Source organism: Chiloscyllium plagiosum, unplaced genomic scaffold (genome assembly GCF_037043375.1).
Source record: "Chiloscyllium plagiosum isolate Xiang-an unplaced genomic scaffold, Cpla_swu_hap1 HiC_scaffold_10, whole genome shotgun sequence".
Lineage (NCBI taxonomy): Eukaryota > Metazoa > Chordata > Chondrichthyes > Orectolobiformes > Hemiscylliidae > Chiloscyllium > Chiloscyllium plagiosum.
The window spans coordinates 42,957,366-42,978,471 of record NW_028270148.1 but is presented as its reverse complement, the minus strand read 5'-3'; the positions used below and the strand labels follow the sequence as shown (position 1 = coordinate 42,978,471).

Sequence of the window (21,106 nt, the reverse complement as noted above, 5' to 3'; positions counted from 1 at the left end):
TCCCAATAACACATATTAAGCTAACTGGCCTATAGTTATCAGTTTTTTTGTCTACTTTCCTTTTGAATAAGGATGTTACTTTGACATTTTCCAAGCCTCAGGAACTTTTCCAGAATCTAAGAATTCTTGAAAGATGACTACCAGTGCATTCACTATCTTTATAGCTACTTCCTTTAATATCCTTAGATACATCCACTTAGGTCGAAGGGGCTTTATGGCTTTTAGCCCTATTATTTACCCTATTACTTTTTCTCCAGTGATAGTTCTTGTATTCATTTGTTCTCCATCTTTTGCCCTTGATTATTTCATATTTTTGGAATGCTGTGAAGACAGGTGCAAAGTATTTATTCAAATCCTCTGCCATTTGCTAGTTCCCTACTGTTATTTACCCAGCCTCATTCTCCAAGTGACCGATGTTCACTTTGGCTCTTTCTTTCTTTATATAAATTTAAAGAAGCTCTTGCTTGTAGTTTGATGTTACTTGCAAGCTTACCATCAAAGTTTATTTTATACCTTTTTTTGGATCATCTTTGTTTCTCAAAATTCTGTCCGTCCTTTTGCTTACAACTAAACTTTGTCACATTGTTTGTTTTTCTCTTCCAATTTAATTTATCCTCAATGATATCCTTAATTTACCTGATTAACCATGTTTGGCTTATTCCCTTCCTAGAATCTTTGAGGATGGAAGGCTGTTGGACATTCTTTCAGCCTGATGCCAACTGGCATGTTTAAGTGAGCAGTTAATGCCCATTTAAGAGCCTCATCCTTCTTAGGAAAGTGGTCCCTTGTTCAATGACACTCAGTGCCTTCTCAAGAAACCCAGCACTGGGAAGGGGAAGTAGTGGAAATCCATTCCCTTGTTCTTGTTGACATCTCTCTCTCTCTCTCTCTCTCTCTCTCACTTACTCTCTCTCTCACACTCACACAAAGAGGTGGCATGAGGTTATGACTGATGAAGGGCTTATGCCCGAAACATCGACTCTCCTGCTCCTTGGATGCTGCCTGACCTGCTTTGCTTTTCCAGCACCCCTGTTTTTGACTCTGATTTCCAGCATCTGCAGTCTTCGCTTTCTCCTTATGACTGATTCTACTTGTTACTTTCACAAAATTCCACCTGGGAAATTTCTTCTACCTGAGGAGTTCATTATGTCAGACGTTTGTAAATCTTTATAATTCATTACAGCAGAGAGAGTTGGAGACCAGGATCATTCAGTAATTCAAAACTTAGACAGATGTTTGGATCTGTTGGATCACTGGGCTGGCACAGTGGCTAAGTGGTTAGCACTGTTGCCTTACAGCACCAGGGTCCTCGGTTCAGTTCTAGCCTCGGGTGACTGTGTGAAGTTTGCACATTCTTTCCCTGTGTCTGTGTGGGTTTCCTCCGAGTTCTCTGGTTTCCTCCCACAGTCCAAAGATGTGCAGATCAGGTGAATTGGCCATGCTAAATTGTCCACAGTGTTAGTGCATTAGTGAGGGGTTTAATGTAGGTGAATGGGTCTGGTTGGGTTACTTTTTGGAGGATCGATGTGGACTTGCCTGTTTCCATACTGTAGGGAATCTAATCTAATCATTTACAAGGGAGTCAAGTGTTGGGGTAAGGGTTTGGTTAGCTCAGTTGGCTCTGTGGCTGCTTGTGATACAGAGTGATGCCAATAATGTGGGTTAAATTCCTGCACCCTCTGTGGTTACTATGATGAACACTCCTTGTCACTTTCTCCCCTTACCGGAGGTGTGGTGACCCTCAGATTAAACCACTACCAGTTGTTCCTTTCTAATGAGAGAGCAGCCCTATGGTTTGGTACGATAATTTTACTGTCATTGGGGGTTGGGAGATGGGTACGATAGTGGAATTGAGCTAACAATCTGACGACACCGTCTTTTCATGTGGCATTGCTAGCCTGAATGCTAAATGGCATACTTCTGCTCCTCTCCTTTAAATTGCCATGTTCTTACACATCTAAATATAGATGTGAGAGAAGCATTTCTGGAATTATATCCAGAAAATAATCGAAGGACTGACAGCATGTGATGAAAATAGTAACTTTGGATAGAGAATTATATAATCATAGGCCAAATACAATATATATTATATACACTTATATAATGGAAGAAATAGGACAATTAGATGCAAATTCAGGAGTTCAGTGAAGATTAAGTGCCATTCATTATAATTGACAGTGCAGTAAGACCTGGACAATATCCTAATTTGGGCTGACACGTGGTGACTAATACTCGTGCCACACATGTGCCAGGCAATGACCATCTCCAACAAGAGAGAATTGAACTATCACCCCTTGGCAATCAGTGGCATCACAATCACTGAATCCTCCACTATCAATGTATTGGGGTTTGCCATTGATTGAAAACTGAATTGGACTAGCCATCTAAGTAGTTTGTCTACCAGACCGGGTCAGATACTAGAAATTTTAAAACGACTAACTCACATCCTGACTCCCCAAAGCCTCCAATCCACCATCACAAGGCAATATTCAGGTATGTGTGATGGACTTGGAAATTTATCATGGTTTCTTCAGTGTTGCTACATGAAAATCCTCTCTCCCTAAAGGCATTGTGGGTCTATCTAAGGAAATGGACTGCAGTGGTTCAAGAAGGTACTTGACCACCATCTTCTCAAGAGCAACCACAGATGGGCTTAGAAGTCCTTAAGACTATCTAATTACATGCAACCATTTGGAGAGCTAGAGAAACATTCCTGTATTTTCAGGTAAATTTCCTCATTATGGGCCTGTGGGCAAAAGATTTTATGTCTTGGTGATGTAGCCATATCTTTCCATTAATGGATATATACAATTTTGTTTTCAAGGTCTCCAGAAGAATTATGTTATGACCAGGTGAGGAGGGGATATTAGCTCCTTTCTTTTGTAAATCCCTCTGGTTTGTTTCAACAGGTATTTTATTTCTTTTATAGAACATAAAAAAATTCAGCACAGTACAGGCCCTTCAACCCCTGATGTTGTGCTGACCTGTGGAACCAATCTGAAGCCCATTTATCCTACACTATTCCATTTTCATCCATATGTTTATCCAATGACCATTTAAATGCCATTAAATTTGGCGAGTCTACTACTGTTGCAGGCAGTACGTTCCACGTCTCTAATACTCTGAGTAAAGAAACTACCTCTGACATCTGTCACCCCTCATTTTAAAGCTATGTCCCCTTGTGCTAGCCATCTGAGGAAAAAGCCTCTCACTGTCCACCCTATCTAATCCTCTGATTATCTTGTATGTCTCAAGCCACGTCTCAACCTTCTTCTCTCTAATGAAAACAGCCTCAAATCCCTCAACCTTTCCTCATAAGAACTTCCCTCCACTTCAGGCAACATCCTAGTAAATCTCCTCTGAGCCCTTTCCAAAGCTTCCACATCCATCCTATAATGTGATGACCAGAAATGTACACAATACTCCCAAGTATGGCCGAACCAGAGCTTTATACAGCTGCAGCATAGCATCGTGGCTACGAAACTCAATTCCTCTACCAGTAAAAGCTAATACACTGTATGACTTCTTAAGAATCCTATAAACCTGGGTGACAACTTTCAGGGATCTTTGTGCATGGATATCAAGATCTCTCTGCTCATCTACACTACCAAGAATCTTACCATTAGCCCAGTACTCTTTATTCCTGTTGCTCCTTCTAAAGTGAATCACCTCACACTTTTCCAAACTCCATTTGCTACCTCTCAGCTCAACTCTGCAGCTTATCTATATCCCTCTGTACCCTGCAACATCCTTCAGCACTGTCCATAACTCCACTGGCCTTAGTGTCATCTGCAAATTTACTAACCAATCCTTCTACGCCCTCACCTAGGTCATTTATAAAAATGAGAAATAACAGTGTACACAAAGTGGATCCTTGCGATACACCACTAGTAACTGAACTCCAGGATGAATGTTTTCCATTAACTACCACCCTCTGTCTTCTTTCAGTGAGCCAATTTCTGATCCAAATCACTAAATCACCCTCAATCCTGTGCCTCCGTATTTTGTGCAATAGCCTACCATGGGGAACCTTATCAAACGCCTTACTGATATCCATGTACACCACATCAACTGCTTTATCCTCAAAGAACTCAAGAAGGTTTGTGACGTATGACCTACCCTTCACAAAACTGTGTTGACTATCCCTAATCAACTTATTCTCTCTAATGATTATAGTCCTATCTCTTATTACCTTTTCCAACACTTTACCCACAATCGAAGCAAGGCTCACTGGTCTATAATTACCAAGGTTGTGTCTACTCCCCTTCTTGAACAAGGGGACAACATTTGCTATCCTCCAGTCTTCTGGCACTATTCATGTAGACAATGATGACATAACGATCAAAGCAAAAGACTCAGCAATCTCCTCCATGGCTTCCCAGAGAATCCTAGGATAAATCCCATCTGGCCCAGCGGACGTATCTATTTTCACACTTCCCAGAATTACTAACACCTCCTCCTCCTTTGTCTAGTTAAAGGTGTAGTTAACTGGAGCAAAATGAGAGAGGCAGTTTCAAGGTTTTCATGAATGACTGAAAGAATTTTATTACCCAACAACTTGAGGAAACAATAAAAATGCATCAAGTATACAAGTTCTAAGTTTAAAAGGGAGTATCTGGTACAGACAGGGAAAATTAAGATTGCACTGTTGATTTTTTTTAAAATCTGAGACCAGAGTTATTAAATTGTTGACTGGTAAATCTCAGTAGTGGCAAATTTTGGAGATAGATTTTGAGTTCTCAGTGAATGGTTGTTTCCCCAATTTGCTTTTTCACCAAGCACTGTCTTCTGAGATTATGAGAAATAACCACGAAGAGAAAGCAAGTCGTCCAGTTGCTGCTTACAAATCCATTTTTTTTCTGATCTGCTACTGAGAAGTAGTTGTGAAAACATAATTCTCTGTATTTTCTGGTGTCCAGACAATGTCCACTCTACTTCTTATTTCCTGTTTAGTGTTTACAAGTTGGTAGAAGAGTTTTGGTTGCCTTTATGTTGACTGCCGCTTTATTTTTACACTACCTCTTTGCAAGTCATATTTTCTCTTCACCTTACCTCCCAATCTACTTTATTGGACCTGGTTTTCATTTGAAGAATTCATGTGATATACAACATATACCATTTTATTTTATTATTAGCTCTGGCACCTTCATTATCCAAGGAAACCTCATTTTGATCTCTTTATCTTTTTCACTTGCTGGAGTGTACTTAGCCTAAACTTAAGGTTTCTTTTCCTGAAAAATCAGCCATTGTTCATTACAGTTCCTCCAATCAGAATCTGGTTCTCTTTTACTCTGCATAACTACATATGCTCTGATGCAGACCCTGACATCATAGTCAGTGATAGCCTGGCTGGAGTAAGGAATCAGTTGCTTAAATCTTTGACGATAAAATAAAAAGCAAAAGTGACATTATTGGGAGAAATAAGAATGTAATGTATTTTTTTTTCAATATAAATAATCAAATAAGATAGCTATTTAAAAATGAACAACAAATGAAAGTTGAAATAAACCCAGATCAACTTTGGAGCTGGAACTAGCAAAGATGAACCACAATTCCATCTCAAACTTGTAATTTATAATCTTTTAATGATTTGGCCAAATAAGATTAGAAATATCCAAAAATCAGAAGCCTGGGATGGTGAAGCCCCTTTCCCAGGTAGGTAAGGAGGGTTTTGAGAACTGCCAGAATTGCTGGCATTTCAGTCTGGTGTTGAGTGCGAAACTGGAGATAATGGAAAAATCCCAGTCAACCTATCTTTAACAAGCCCATTGATGAGACTAATTACCTGTTCTACGCATGGGATTGGTAGGTTTTTCAAACCATGTCAATGAGAATGACTGTTTGGAACAGGACTGGCACGGACATTGGTCACATAATACCTGGGCTTTATCTGCTTCCATTCCTGATGTTGCAGGTTCAAAAAAAATCAACCTAATGTCTTTTAAAGTGAAAGTGAGGATTGCAGATGATGGAGATCAGAGTCAAAAAATGTGGCGCTGGAAAAGCACAGTAGGTTAGGCAGCATCCGAGCAGCAGGAGAGTTGATGTTTTAAGCATAAGCCCTTCATCAGCTGTGGTGAAGGGCTTATGCCCGAAACGTCGGCTGTCCTGCTCCTCGGATGCTGCCTGACCTGCTGTGCTTTTCTAGCGCCACACTTTTTGACTAATGTCTTTTACCGTTTGGAATGCTTTTGGGAACAAGTAATTTTACTTAAATCTCACTATTTGCTAATGGTTTGTAAGAGATTAAGTTGGATTGTGGCCTGATTAAGCCTGTATTCACCTGTAACCAAGGCAATGTTAGCAGATTCATTTATTACGTATGGTTGGTCACTAAGCCAATGTTATATGGTTGTACTAACTTTTTATTCTGTTATCTAAAATTCTTTCTGTAAAGAGAAATGATTTTCTTATAGTTGCGACAAAATTATGCTATAATTTTCTGTTACTTATTGTGATGAAAAGTATAAATTACTATATTATGCATAAATATAGTAATTTTCAATTGTAGACTGGAAATATTGTGAAAACTGAGGAAAAGGCTACTGGCCTTATAATGATTTCTTATGATGAATTAGAAGTAGAATGCCTGTTTAACAAAATAAGTTCAAACTATCTAATAATTGTTTTATTAATATAATTTAAGTGTATAATAAATTGAAACATGAGTAAACCGTTTGGCTGTTCGATCCTGCTCTGCCCTTCAATGCGATCATGGCTGATCTTCTGCTTCAACTCCACCATTCCCCCCATTCCTATTTCTGTTGATTTACTGCGTGATCAAAAATCTATCTTATCAAGCCTTGAATATGCTCAACAATAGGTATCCACAGCTCTTTAGGGCTGAGAATTCCAAAGGTTCATAACCCTTTGAGTCAACTTGTCTGATAGTAGAAGCTTTGAACTGAATAGCTGGACATAACAGCTTTCTTTGAATCTGTGTGATACTGTTTATGTGGGCCCCTGATATCCTGATTTATGTTCACCTATATTTTAATTTGCTTATCTATTGTAGTGCAGGATTATGAATTATAATTTGCTAAAAGTAAAATGTAAAATATACTATTCAAATCTTGCATCTTTTCCAGTTGTCATGGATGATGATGATGACCGTGATCTGCGAGATGTTATTGGGTATGTATTCTCTTTGTAAAATTATATATATTAAGTAATTTGAATATTGTGTCAGCTTGGTCCAGAAGGTTGTGGGATTTGAAGTCCTACTCTACGTTTTTACCTTAAGACATATGAACAGAAGTAAGCCATTCAGCTCAACAAGTCTGCTCTGTTATTCACTGAGATCATGGCTGATCTGATAATCCTCAACTCCACTTTCTTTCATATTCCCAATAACCTTTACTTCCCTTACTGATTAAAGGTCTGTCTATCCCAACCTTAAATATACTTAATACCCAACCTCAGCAGTCTTCTATGGTAAGGGATTACACAGATTGTTCGGAGAGACTAAAGTCCTTGTCATTTTTGTCGAAAATGTGTGACCCATTATTGTGATATTATGGCCTCTGGTCCTATACTTTCTCACAAGGTTAAACAACCTTTTTGCATCCATCCTGTCGAGTACTTTAACAATTCTTTATGTTTCAATCAGGTTGCCAGTCATTGTTCCATATTCTAATGAGTACAGGTCCAATTTACTCAATCTCTTTTCATAAGCCAATCCCTCCATATTTGGTTTCAGCTTAGTGAACTTTCTTTGTTTCCAATGCCTGTATACCTTTCCTTAGATTAGGGCCCCAAAACTGTTTACATTATTCCAGCTATGGTCTGATAAGGACATTGTACAGTTTTCGAAAAACTTCCCTATTTTAATATTCTATTTCTTGAAATAAGGACCAACATTCCATCTGCCTTCCCTATTATCACCTGAACTTGGATGCTAACCTTATGTGATTCATGAATTACCTCTGTTCTATAGCTTTCTGTACTCTATCTTAATATGAATAATGTTCAACCCCTCTGTTCTTTCTGCCAAAATGCAAAACCTCACATTTCCCCACATTATATCTACAGTAATTGTACATTCATTTTTCTGACAGAAGGCATTAATATAATGTAATTAATTGTGGCTCCACATCTGATCCATGTGGCATACCAGTACTTCCAGTTTGCCAGCTTGAAAATGCTCCTCCAGCTTAACTTTCTGTCTAATATTAAGTAGCCAATCCTCTATCCATGCTAAAACATTACATCCAACAACACTGGTTCTTATGTTATTAAGCAGCCTAATGTATGGTACCAAATACATTACAGCTACTTTTTTCCCTTTATCTGTCTTGCTTGTTACCTCCTCAAAGAAATCACGCAAATGTGTCTGGCATGATTTCCCCTTCATGGAACCATGATGAGACTGCTTGATAAAAGTATGTGCTCTAAATGCTGTTTTATTAACATTTCCCTATAACAGACATTGTAAATCGGCCTTTTGTTGCCTATTTTTGTGTCCTTCCCATTTTAAATAAAGGTGGTATATTGGCAGTTTTCCAAGCCTCTGGAACTTTTTTCTGAATCTAAGGATTCCTGGAAAAGTACTATCAGATATCCATTATCTCTGTAGCTAATTCCAAGAAAAACCAAGGATGCATCCCCTCAGGCCCAGGAGTCCTATTGATTTTTAGCCCCACTAGTTTCCCTAGTACTTTTTCTCTAGTGATAATTATTTTCAATCCTTTTGCCCCTTTCATTTTTAGTGAGCTATTAGTGTATTGTACTGATAAGACCATAAGACCAAAAGACGTAGCAGCAGAATTAGGTCATTTGACCCATTGAATCTGGTCTGCCATTTGATCATGGTTGATATGGTTCTTAAGCCCATTCTCCTGCCTTCACCCAGTAACTCTTGATCTCCTTACTGAAGACTGATGCTAAGTATTTATTCAACTTTTCTGCCATTTTCTACTTCCCCATTTTTATTTCCCCTGCCTCATTCTCTAAGAGGCCTGTGTTCACTTTGGATTCTCTATCCCATTTTATATATTTAAAGTAGCCTCTTGCCGTCCATCTTGAAATTACTCGTAAGTTTACTCTATCATTTTATTTGCTCCTTTATTTTTTGGTTGTCTTTTGTTGATTTTTAAAACTCTCCCAATCCTCTAATTTAACAGTAATCTATGTCATTTTTTTTTCAATCTAATTTTTCCCTGATTAACCATGGTTTGTTTACCCTCTTCTTAGAATCGTTCCTCATTGGAATTTGTATTTGGTGTGAGCCATGAACTCTTCTTAAAAGTCTGCTATTGATACTCAAATGTTTTTGTTGCCTCTTTCCCAGTCCATTACAACCAGCTCTGCCCCCATTCCTTGTAACTTACTTTTAAACTTAGCACAGTTGTTTCTAACCCAAGTTCCTCCCTCTCAAACTGAATATTAAATTCTACCGTGTTATGATTGCTCTTTCCAAGGGATTCTTTTACTCTGTTAATATTTATTAAAGCTGCCTCATTAAACATGACCAGATCCAAAATAACCTGACACCTGGTTGCATCCACAACATATCATTCTTATTATTTGTTATTTGGTTCACATAACCTAGGCTGACATTCCAGTGCAAGATTGGAGGAGTACGATATTATTAGATAAGATGTTAAACTGAGAGTTCATCTTACTATTTTGATACATGTTAAAGATTCTGTAGAAATACTTGAAGAGGATGGATTTTTCCTCCCAGGCCCTGGCCAACATTCTCTTTTCATCATTCCACACTTAACAAACACACCCAAAACAGTATATTAAATCATTCATTCATTCATTCATATTCTAACTGGAAGGAAATCAGGACGGCACGGTGGCTCAGTGGTTAGCACTGTTGCCTCACAGCACCAGGGTCCCAGGTTCGATTCCAGCCTTGGGCGACTGTCGTGTGTGGAGTTTGCACATTGTCCCTGTGTCTGTGTGGGTTTCCTCCGGGTCCTCTGGTTTCCTCCCATAGTCCAAAGATGTGCAAGTCAGGTGAATTGGCCATGCTAAATTGCCCATAGTGTTAGGTGCATTAGACAGCGGGAAATGGATCTGGGTGGGTTACTCTTTGGAGGGTCGGTGTGGACTGGTTGGGCCGAAGGGCCTGTTTCCACACTGTAGGGAATTTAATCGAAAAAAACCCTAATCTAATCGAAAAAATTACCAGCCTCCTTTGTCTGTAATACATTGTCTGTAATGCTGCACATTACTGGGAAGGCTTCAAGACCCCTTTAGGCCATGAAAAGGTGTAGATAAATACAAGTTATTTCCAGTAATTGTTTTCTTTATTTTTGGTGTGGTGTTTTTAGTATTATCAAAACAAGTAAACGTCAAATGCCTGATATTGCAAGACATCTGTTCAGCACTTGTAAAAGCTTTTTAATGAAAAATGACCACAGCAGCTTACTTCCAATTGGAGGGGTAGGGTGACCTGTGACTGAAATTCCACCCAACCGCTGATCATTTGCCTTAATTGGCCTTTTCATTATCTCGAACTTCCAGCCACTTGCGAAGAGGTAGCCATTCCCTTTTTTTAAATCTGGCAGGAAAATAGCTCAAGCAAACTGACATGGGGCAGTGGCACACAATTATTCACTTGTGGCTGACTTATACTGTATGTCAAGAATGCTTTGATTGAAGAGTCCCTATAAAATAGGTAATATAGCCTATTCTTCTTTTAAGGGCAAGTGGTTGACAAAAAAAGAACAACAATGAAAAACATTTTCTGATTCATACCCTTTTAGAAATCACACTGGATGAGCAAAAAAAATGATAAAGAGGAGATACTGACTATATCTAAAGTACATAGGTTACATCTTGGTTTGCTGATGGAAGTAAGGGTGAAAATTAGGAAGGTATTTTCCAATCCTTTTTATATGTGGGATTGCTGTCAGTGGACGAGAGAAATGGTAATGTTGCAGCCTTGATCAAAAAAGGGTGTCCAATTTAACAGAGCAATTACAGAGCAGTGAGTTTAACCTCAGTGGCAATGAAGCTTTTTGAAATGATAATTAGGACAAAGTTACCAGTCATTAGGACAAGTATGAATTAGTTAACAAAAGCCAATGTGGATTTGTTAACACAAAACCGAAAGAACTGCTCGTGCTGAAAATCTGAAACAAACTAGAAATTGCTGGAAAATCTCAGCAGGTCTGGCAGCATGTGGAGAGAATCAGATTTCTCTCTGGTTTTTCTCCATAGATGCTGCCAGACTTGCTGTGATTTTCAAGCAATTTCTGTTTTTGTTAAAGACAAATTAGGTTTGATTACCTTGATTGAATTCTTTGAGATAGCAGGGAGAGTTAATGTGGGCAGTGTGAATAATGTGTATGTGAACTTTGAAAGCTGTTTGATTACGTGTTTCACAATAGGTGTGCGAGTAAAGTTGACTGGAAAAACAAAGAATAATGCAGGCCCTTCGGTCCACCAATCCTGCACCAATACATAATGCCTTTATAATTTAAAAGTCTTTATTCTCTTTGTGGTGTGTATCCCTCTATTCCCTGCCTATTCATGTATCTGTCTAAGTACCTCTATCACCTCCTCTGGAAGTGCATTTCAGGCACTTACACTCTCTGTGTTAAAAAAAAACTTGCCTCTCACATCTACTTTGTACTTTCCCCCTTTTATCTTAAACCAGCGTCCCTAGAAATTGACATTTGTATTTTGGGAAAATGACTTCCTACTGTCTATTCTATCTTTGCCTCTCATAAATTTGTAAACTTCTGTCAGATCACCTCTCAGCCTCCCATGTTCAAATGAAAACAAACCAAGTTTGTCCAATCTCTCCTTGAAGCTATTACCCTCCAAACCATGTTAACTTTGCTTAACCATGTCTAACCTAACCGTGTTAATTAGGCAACATCCTAGTAAACCTTTTCTCCAAAGCCCCCTCCAAAGCTTACACTTCCGCTAATGTAGCAACCAGGAACTGTTTGCAAAATTCTAAATGTGGTCTTACTAAAGTTCTGTACAACTACAACATGATTTGTCAATTTTATATTCCATGCTCCAATTGATGAAGACAAGCATGTCATATGCCTCCTGTAGAACATAGAACGTTACAGCGAAGTGCAGAACCTCAGCCTTCTATGTTGTGCCAACCTTCGAAATTAACCAGATGCCCATCTAATCTACACCATTCCATTATTATCCATATATATGTCCAATGCCTATTTAAATGCCTTTAATGTTGGCGAGGCTGCTATTGTTGCAAGCAGGTCATTCCATGCCCCTACTACTCTCCGATTGAAGAAACTACCCCTGATACCTGTCTTAAATCTATCACCCCTCAATTTAAAACTATGTCTCCTCGTGTTAGCCTTCACCATCTGAGGAAAGAGGCTCTCACTGTCCACCCTATTTAATCCTCTGAATACCTTATACTTTTCGATTAAGTCATCTCTCAACCTTCTTCTCTCCAACGAAAACAGCCTCAGTTCCCTCAACCTTTCCACTTAAGACCTTCCTTACATTCCAGGCAACATCCTAGTAAATCTCCTTTGAACCCTTTCCAAAGCTTCCATATCCTTCCTATAATGCGGTGACCAGAAGTCTTGTATAACTGAAGCATGACCTTGTGGCTCTGAAACTCAATCCCCCTATCAATAAACACCAACACACCATATGCCTTCTTAACAACCCTATCAACCTGGGTGTCAACTTTCAGGGATTTATGCATCTGGACACTGAGATCTCGCTGTTCATCTACACTGTCAAGAATTTTACCATTAGCCCAGTGCTCTGCATTCCTGTTACTTCTTCTGAAGTGAACTACCTCCCACCTTTCCGCATTAAACTCCATTTGCCACTTCTCAGCCCAGCTCTGCATCTTATCTATGTCCTTGTGTAACCCACAACATCCTTCGGCACTATCCACAACTCTGCCTACCTCAGTGTCATCTGCAAATTTACTAACCCATCCTTCTACGTCCACCTCCAGATTATTTATAAAAATGACAAACAGCAGTGGCCCCAAAACAGGTCCTTGCGGCACACCATTGGTAACTGAGCTCCAGGATGAACATTTCCCATCAGTCATCACCCTCTGTCTTAGTTCAGCTAGCCAATTTTGATCCAAAACGCTAAATCATTTTCAATCCTGAAACACCTTATTTTGTGCAATAGCCTCCCGTGTAGAACCTTATCAAATGCCTTACTGAAGTCCATATACACCACATCAACCACCTTACCTTCATCCACCTATTTTGTTACCTTCTCGAAGAACTCAATAAGGTTAGCGAGGCACGACCTACCCTTCACAAAACTGTGTTGACTATCCCTAATCAGATTATTCCTTTCCAGATGATTATAAATCCTATCTCTTCTAAACTTTTCCAACACCTTACCTACAACTGAAGTAAGGCTCACTGGCCTATAATTAGTAGGATTGTCACAATTCCCCTTCTGAAACAAGGGAACAGCATTTGCTGTCTTCCAGTCTTCTGGCACTATTCCTGTCAACGGCGATGACATAAAGATCAAAGCCAAAGGCTCCGCAATCTCCTCACTGGCTTCCCAGAGAATCCGAGGATAAATCCCATTCAGCCCAAGGATCTTGACTATTTTCAGATCTTCCAAAATTGCTAAAATCTCATCTTTGTCAACCTCAATCCTGTCTAGTCTTGTAGTCTGTATCTCCGTATTCTCACTAACATTGCCCTTTTCCAATATGAATACTGACGAAAAGTATCATTAAGCTCTTCTTCTATGTCATCAGATTCCACACACAACTTCCCACTACTATCTTTGATTGGCCTTAATCTTACTCTGGTCATTCTTTTATTTCTGATATACGTATAGAAGGCCTTAGGGTTTTCCTTGATCCTATCCACCAACAACTTCTCATGTCCCCTTCTGGCTCTTTTTAGATCTTTTCTGGCTAACTTATAACTCTCAAGCCTAACTGATCGTTCATGCCTCATCCTCACATAAACCTTCCTCTTCCTCTTGACAACAGCTTCAACTTCTTTAGTAAACCACGGTTCTCTCTCTCGACAACTACTTCCTTGCCTGATAGGTGTATACTTATCAAGGACCCTCAGTAACTGTTCCTTGAATAAGCTCCACATTTCAAGTGTGTCCATCCCCTGCAGTTTCCTTCCCCAGCCTATGCATCCTAAATCTTGCCTAATTGCATCATAATTCCCTTTCCCCCAGTTATATCTCTTTCCCTGCGATATATACCTATCCTTGCTCAATACTATTGTAAACAAAACCGAATTATGGTCACTATCGCCAGAGTGTTCACCTACCTCCAAATCCAACACCTGGCCAGGTTCATTCCCCGGTACCAAATCCAATATGGCATTGCCCCTTGTTGGCTATCTACATATTGTGTCAGAAACCCTCCTGCATACATTGAACAAAAACTGACCCATCGAAACTACTTGAACTATAGTATTCCCAGTGAATATTGGGGAAATTAAAGTCCCCCAGAACAACTACCCTGTTACTCTAGCTCCTATCGAGAATCACCTTTGCTATCCTTTCCTCTACATCCCTGGAGGCCTGTAGAAAACTCCCAACAAGGTGACCTCTCCTTTCCTGTTTCTACCCTCAGTCCAAACGACCTCAGTAGGTGAGTCGTGAAACATTATCTCAGCTGCTGTAATACTACCCTTGATTAACAATGCCACATCCCCGCCCCTTTTACCATCTCCTCTGTTCTTACTGAAACATTTAAATCCTGGAATCTGCAACAACCATTCCTATCCCTCCTCTAGCCATGTCTCTGAAATGGCCACAACATGAAAATCCCAGGTTCCAACCCATGCTTCATGTTCACCGACCTTATTCTGGATGCTCCTGGCATTGAAGTACACACATTTCAAACCAACATCCTGATTGCTGGTGCCCTCTCGCGAATTGAAAAAACCTATCCCTCACATCACTATCCTCAACCTACTTGACCACCTTATCCAGGGAACTGTGGACCTGTAAGCCTAGGTCCCACTGTATGTTAGTGCTCTAACTGTTCTGCAATTTACTGAATACTTCCCTCCTGCATCACCTCTCATTTGTCTAGATTAAATTCCATTTCCCATTTCTCTTCCCAAATCTCCAGCCTATCTTTTTTCCTGTTGTATGCTCTTGACAATCCTCCTCATTATCTGCAGCTCCCCAACCTTTGTGTCATCCACAAACTTACTAATCAAACCACCTACATTTTTCTCCAGATCGGGATATATATATTACAAACAACAGGGTCAAGTTTAACATGGATATGAAAGTGGATAAATAACAGGGAATGGTATAGTGGTGAATGGTTGCTTTTTGGACTGAAAGAAAATATACAGTTGTGTCAATACTAAGGTTACTGCCTTTTATGGTACAATGTAATAACTAATTTGGGTCTCGACACTAAAATTGGAAGTTTAGTGAACATTGAGAATGATGATAGACATGAGGAGAACATAACTGGGCTGGTGAAATTGGTGGACACATGACAGGTCAAATTTAATGCAAACTGATACATTTTGGTCAGAAGAAAGGACAGGCAATATAAAATGATAAGTACATTTCTAAAGGGGTGAAAGAACAGAAACTTGTGGGTATGTGTGAAGATGGTAGGATAGATTGAGAAAGTGATTAAGAAAGTCCACAAATCTTTATAACTAATAGTGCAGAGTATAAAAGCAAGAGGTTATAAAGATCCTTTATAAATCATTGGCATGCTCACAACTGGAGTATTATGTCTAACTGGAGTTTAGGGAGGAGTGGAATCCTGAGAAAGGGTGCAGAATATATTTACTGAAATGGTTCCAGTGATGAGCGACATCAGTTATGTGGATAACTTGATGAAACTGTGCTTTTCTCCTTAGAGAAGGCAACTTTGAATGGGTATTAGATAGAGCCTTTTAAAACTCATAATATGTACAGGTTAGAAACTTACCTTTGGTTGAAGAATAAATGGTGGCATAAGACAAAATATTTCTATACATTGAGCGTTCGGAACTAGAATGTGCATCTGGATGTGGTAGCGACAGATGCAATCTCTGCTTTCATAATGGAATTGGATAGTTATCTGAGATGAATACATTTGCAGGACGCTGGGGAAGAGACAAGGGTGTGGTACTAGCTGAGTTGTTCTTGCAGGCACATGGACACAGTGGACTGAATGTTCTCCTTCTATGCTGTTATGATTCTATGATCCTCTTTTCCTTTTCTCTAACTTCTACAATCAATTTTTCTTTACTTGTGTCTGGTTTGTTAAACTATCACCTGCAATTTTTTTTTGTGTCCTATTCTGCTCTCAATCATTAATTCGTTCTGTGTGTTTCGGACCTTTGTTTCTTGGAATCTTGATTACAGTAGATTAGTGTGCCATTACATCATGTCACAATAAGGGTTTGTTCTCTTTAAATTCCCCAGTTCATTCCTGATTTCTGAGTCTTAAGTTGGGGCGGTGAGGAGTTGTACAGCACAGGTGAGACATTTTTGACAAAAAGTTAGGGGAAATTAGAGGACATTCCAGTTTTGTTCTTTCAGACTTATAGTGGCTAATTATACAGCTCAATAGACAAAGGCATGTAACTGGTATAATCTCCAAAGCCTTCTTCACTGATGTATGAGTGGAAAGATTTTTAAAACATTGAAAAACAAAATCAAACTCTTCATATTTGCTTCTAAATTAAGTTTTTTTTCTAGTGCAATCTCTAAAGAAGTATCTTTAATGTTCAGAGTGCTGTAGAAAAAAAGTTTGGACTTTATTCAGCCACATTTTTGGCTTGTTTTAGATAAACATCCATTCAATTTCATTGCAATCATCTATTTTCTGTAAAAAAAAATTCAAACTGACCTCCTATCCATGGGCAGGATTTTGACCCTGATGTATAGGCAGGAGCTGAGGCAGGTGGGCATATGATTTCACATCAGTGGCTGATTTGCAGACATTATTCTGCTCCCACACAGTACTCCTGGATAGGAGGCAGAATTGTGACCTGCCAACAAGTATTGGGTAGCCAAGTTAAGTACAGGTTGTTCTGCTATAATGCACATTTTGTCAACGTGAATTGGCTGTAACGTGATTGACAAATAGGGGATGCTTCTAAAGCGCAAACATTTAAAACGGGTATTGGCTATAACATGTTTGCATCGCCAACACTTTAAGTGCTATTCTTAATTGCACAATTTTTATATAGCGTGGGATCACACAAGAATGCAACCATCACATTATAGAAGAACTGCCTGTTATTAAAAGACCGTAGCAGTGTTTAGCTCCTTCCACACTGGAGGGCCTTTGGCTGCCTAGTGTTGAGAATCTGTCCACTATTTAATTGAATAGTGAGCATGTGCTTTGGCTACTATTTATAAAATTTCAGAACCATCATTGTCAGATTGCTGTTTCTGGCACATAGTGGGATCTCAACCTGTATTTCACCTCAATGTCAGGGTCCTGACCCAAAACCACCTATCTCAAAAGTAGCTAAAGTACTAATTTGTATTATTGTCATTACTAAAATAATCACAAACATGCTCTGGTTGAAACACTTCTGAATTTGTATTAGTCATTCTGTGATAAAAAACTTCACTCCTTTATGGTATGAATTCATTGGACCACTTATTATGCCTCCTTTTCATAGCGAAACTAAAATACTAGACTTAAGTCTGCATTAGTAACTAGGTGAAAGTTTATTTTAAATTTGTACAATTACATTGGGTTGAGTATAGTCTGCAATAGCATCAAGTTGATAAAAAGTATTCATAAAGTTCATTTTTTTTATAAAGCAAGTGTCAACATGTTTCCATCCTGGAAATTAATTGTAATTGTATCATGTATAAAGAATTAAATGGTTTTAATTGATTTACTTTAAAAAAATTCTTTTTCAGTGATGTACAGGCATTGAATGATTTTCTTCATGGACCTGGTAGTCAAGAAGTAAGAATTTTTATATTTACCATTGTGAATTTTAATGCTTCCAGATTGGTGATTAACGCATTCATGAAATTTTATTGATTTGTCAAATAGTCTTACATTAAGTTTATCTGAACAGTATAATATAAAATATTTAAAGCAAAAGAATTGACCCCTTATTATGTTTGTGATTTTCTGATCAATATTAATAGTGACAGTTAAAGTCAAACTAGTGATATAACAACCACAAGCAAAACAAATTGCAGGAAAAGTTTAGCAGATGTGGCAGCATCTCTGGAGAGAAACCAGACTTAATGTTTCGGGTCCAGTGTCCTTGCTCAGAACTTATGATATAACAATATTGATAGATATTATTGCCAGTATTCAAAAGGAGATAGAATCTATTTGGCTGTTGGTATAGTCAGTGTTAATTAAACAGACTGCTGAACTCTGCATTTCAATGAAGCTTCTAAAAAGGTTTTCCTGAGTTTTGTGATGGTTTTAATGCCCAAAACAATACAGATTAGTCTCAACATAATAAATGTGAATAACTCAATACTGGCTTGCATGTGTGTTCAAAGGTATTCTTTTGTCTATTGTCTTCCCTTGAAATACTGACTCCTGTAGACTCCTAGACATTTACAGACTATTCTTTTTTATTCCCAACCATCTGAACTTTGTCACTCTATTTGGAGCATACACTTGGACTGTTGATACACATAGGGCTGACTGTGTTTGCGCTGCAGGGCGAATGGAGAGGGGTGGAGTTAGAAAGTGTCTTCACTTATTGAGAGTAAAGTGTATCTTGCCCAAATAGATGAACGTGTAATGTTTTACTTTAGGTGATCTGTGCTTGGTGAGCCTGGTCTCTTGTAAGGAATTTACTTCAATATTCAGCCTGTCAACATAGAACATAAAACAATATAGCACAGGAATAGTGGTCCTTCAGCCCACTATGTCTGAGCCAACTATGATGCCTTTCTAAATTAATCTCCCTATCAACACATGGTCCACATCCCTTTATTCCCTGCCTGTGCATGTGTCTAAATGCCTTTTAAACATTGCGATCATACCACCTCCCCTAGACGTTCGTTCCAGGCATCTACTATGCTCTGTGTAAAAGAAACTTTGCTTGTATATCTCCTTTAAACTTTTTCCCTCTCACCTTAAGCCTGTGCCCCCTAGTGTTTGAGATTTCCATCCTAGGAAAAAGACTGAAACTATTCACCTGATCCATATCGCTCATAATTTTATATACTTCTATCAGTTCATTCCTCAGCTTCCAATGCTCTAGCAAAAATAGTCCAAGTTTGTCCAACCTCTCCGTATAACTAACGTACTCCAATCCAGGCAACAAACTGATAAATCACTTTTGCATGCTCTCCAGAGCCTCCAAATCCTTCCTATAATGTGGCGACTAGAACTGCATGCAGTACTTCAAACGTGGCTTAACTAAAGTCTTATACAGCTGCAACGTGACTTGCCAACTTTTATACTGAATGTCCTAACTGATGAAGGCAAACATGGTGTATGCCTTTTTACTATTTCATCCACTATGTTATCACTTGCAGGTATTTGCACCCAAGATCCCGTTGTGTATGAATACTCCGAAAGTCTTGCCATTTACGGTATACTTTTCTCTTGCATTTGACCTCCCAAAATGCATTAGTTCAAACCTGTTCAGATTAAACTGCCATTTCTCTGTCAAACTTTCCAGCTGCTTTATATTGTGTTGTGTTCATTGAAAGCTTTCCTCACTATGGGGCAGCACGGTGGTGCAGTGGTTAGCACTGCTGCCTCACAGCACCAGGGTCCCAGGTTCGATTCCAGCCTTGGGTGACTGTCTGTGTGGAATTTGCACATTCTCCCCATATCTGCGTGGGTACCCTCCGGGTGCTCCGATTTCCTCCCACTGTCCAAAGATATGCAGGTCAGGTGAATTGGCCATAGTGTTAGGTGCATTAGTCAGAGGGAAATGGGTCTGGGTGGGTTGCTCTTTGGAGGGTCGGTGTGGACTGGTTGGGCCGAAGGGCCTGTTTCCACACTGTAGGGAATCTAATCTATCCACAACTCTTCTAGTTTTCAAGTCATAGAACATGGTACAGCTTAGGAACAGGTTGTTCGATCCACCATATGTGTATTACCCATGATGCTACTGTAAAGTAATCCCATCTACCTGCATATGGTCTGTATTCCTCTATTCTCTGACCATTCATGTGTCTGTTTGAATGCCTGTTAAACTTTGCTAACTTATCCATGCAGGTTCCATGCACCTACCTCCCTCTGTGTACAAAACTTCCTTCAGGTCTAAGATGTGGCCATTGGTACCCGTATGAGCCCCAGTTATGCCTCATACTTTGTGCGTTATGTGGAACTTTTCTTGTTCTGATCCTACTTGGGCTCCCACCCATAACTCTTTCTCTAGTTAATTGATGACATCGTCGCTGCTTCCCTCTTTTGTCCAGAATTGGAAAAGTTAATCAATTTCACTTCCAGTTTCCACCCTGCTTTCCCCTTCTTTTGGTCCATCTCTGACTTCTTTCCTTTTCTTGACATCTCTGTTTCCATTGCTTGGAATAGGCACTACAAACACACTGACTTTCGCAGTTGTCTTCACTATACATTCTCAATCTCTGCTTCTTGTAAAGACTCAGCTCGATTCTCCCAGATTTTCTGTCTCTGTCGCATTTGTTCCAATGATGCAAGCCCGACAAAGGGGCCCCTGACATGTCCACCTTCTGCCTCAACTGGGGATTTCCTATCACTGTGGTTAACAGTGCCCTCGACTGTGCCTGGCCCATGTCCCACCCTCATCCCTTCTCTTCCCTCCCACAACACTGAAATGACACCCTTCCCCCCCCCCCCCCCGGTCCTCATTTACCATCCATCAGCATCCACATCCAAAAGATCATTGGGTGCCATTTCCACCACCTGCACAGGGCTGCCACTTCCATACATACATTTCCCTCCCCTCCTTTGTCAGCATTCCACGGGGATCATAACCTCCAGGTCACTTGGTCTACTCCTCCACTCCCAACACCTCCTCATGCCTCCCACTGCGTCTTCCCATGCAATTGTAGTAGGTGTAACACATGTCCATTTACTTCCTCACTCCTCCATATGCAAGGCCCTGGACAAACCTTCAAGGGAAGCAATGATTTATCTGCATTTCACTTGATCTAGTCTGTTGTATTCACTGCTCACAATATGGTCTGCTCTGCAATGGGGAGATGAAACACAGGCTGAATTACTGCTTTGCAGAACACCTACATACTG

The 21,106-nt window shown here is 39.5% G+C and overlaps 1 protein-coding gene across 3 annotated transcripts in view; it reads left to right on the top strand.

Annotated features, from left to right (window-relative positions):
• The window catches only part of bicral (BICRA like chromatin remodeling complex associated protein), a 72,648-nt gene that overhangs the window by 13,682 nt on the left and 37,860 nt on the right, over positions 1 to 21,106 (top strand). Inside the window, exons 3-6 of one of the 3 annotated variants that reach the window (XM_087991299.1) lie at positions 7,089 to 7,134; positions 16,348 to 16,402; positions 17,806 to 17,854; positions 19,402 to 19,458. In XM_087991299.1, the coding sequence (XP_087847425.1) occupies positions 19,429 to 19,458 (30 nt within the window). In that variant the 5' untranslated portion in view covers positions 7,089 to 7,134; positions 16,348 to 16,402; positions 17,806 to 17,854; positions 19,402 to 19,428. The remainder of the gene's footprint in view (positions 1 to 7,088; positions 7,135 to 16,347; positions 16,403 to 17,805; positions 17,855 to 19,401; positions 19,459 to 21,106) is intronic. The other 2 variants (XM_043695715.2, XM_087991298.1) reach the window with 2 other exon arrangements.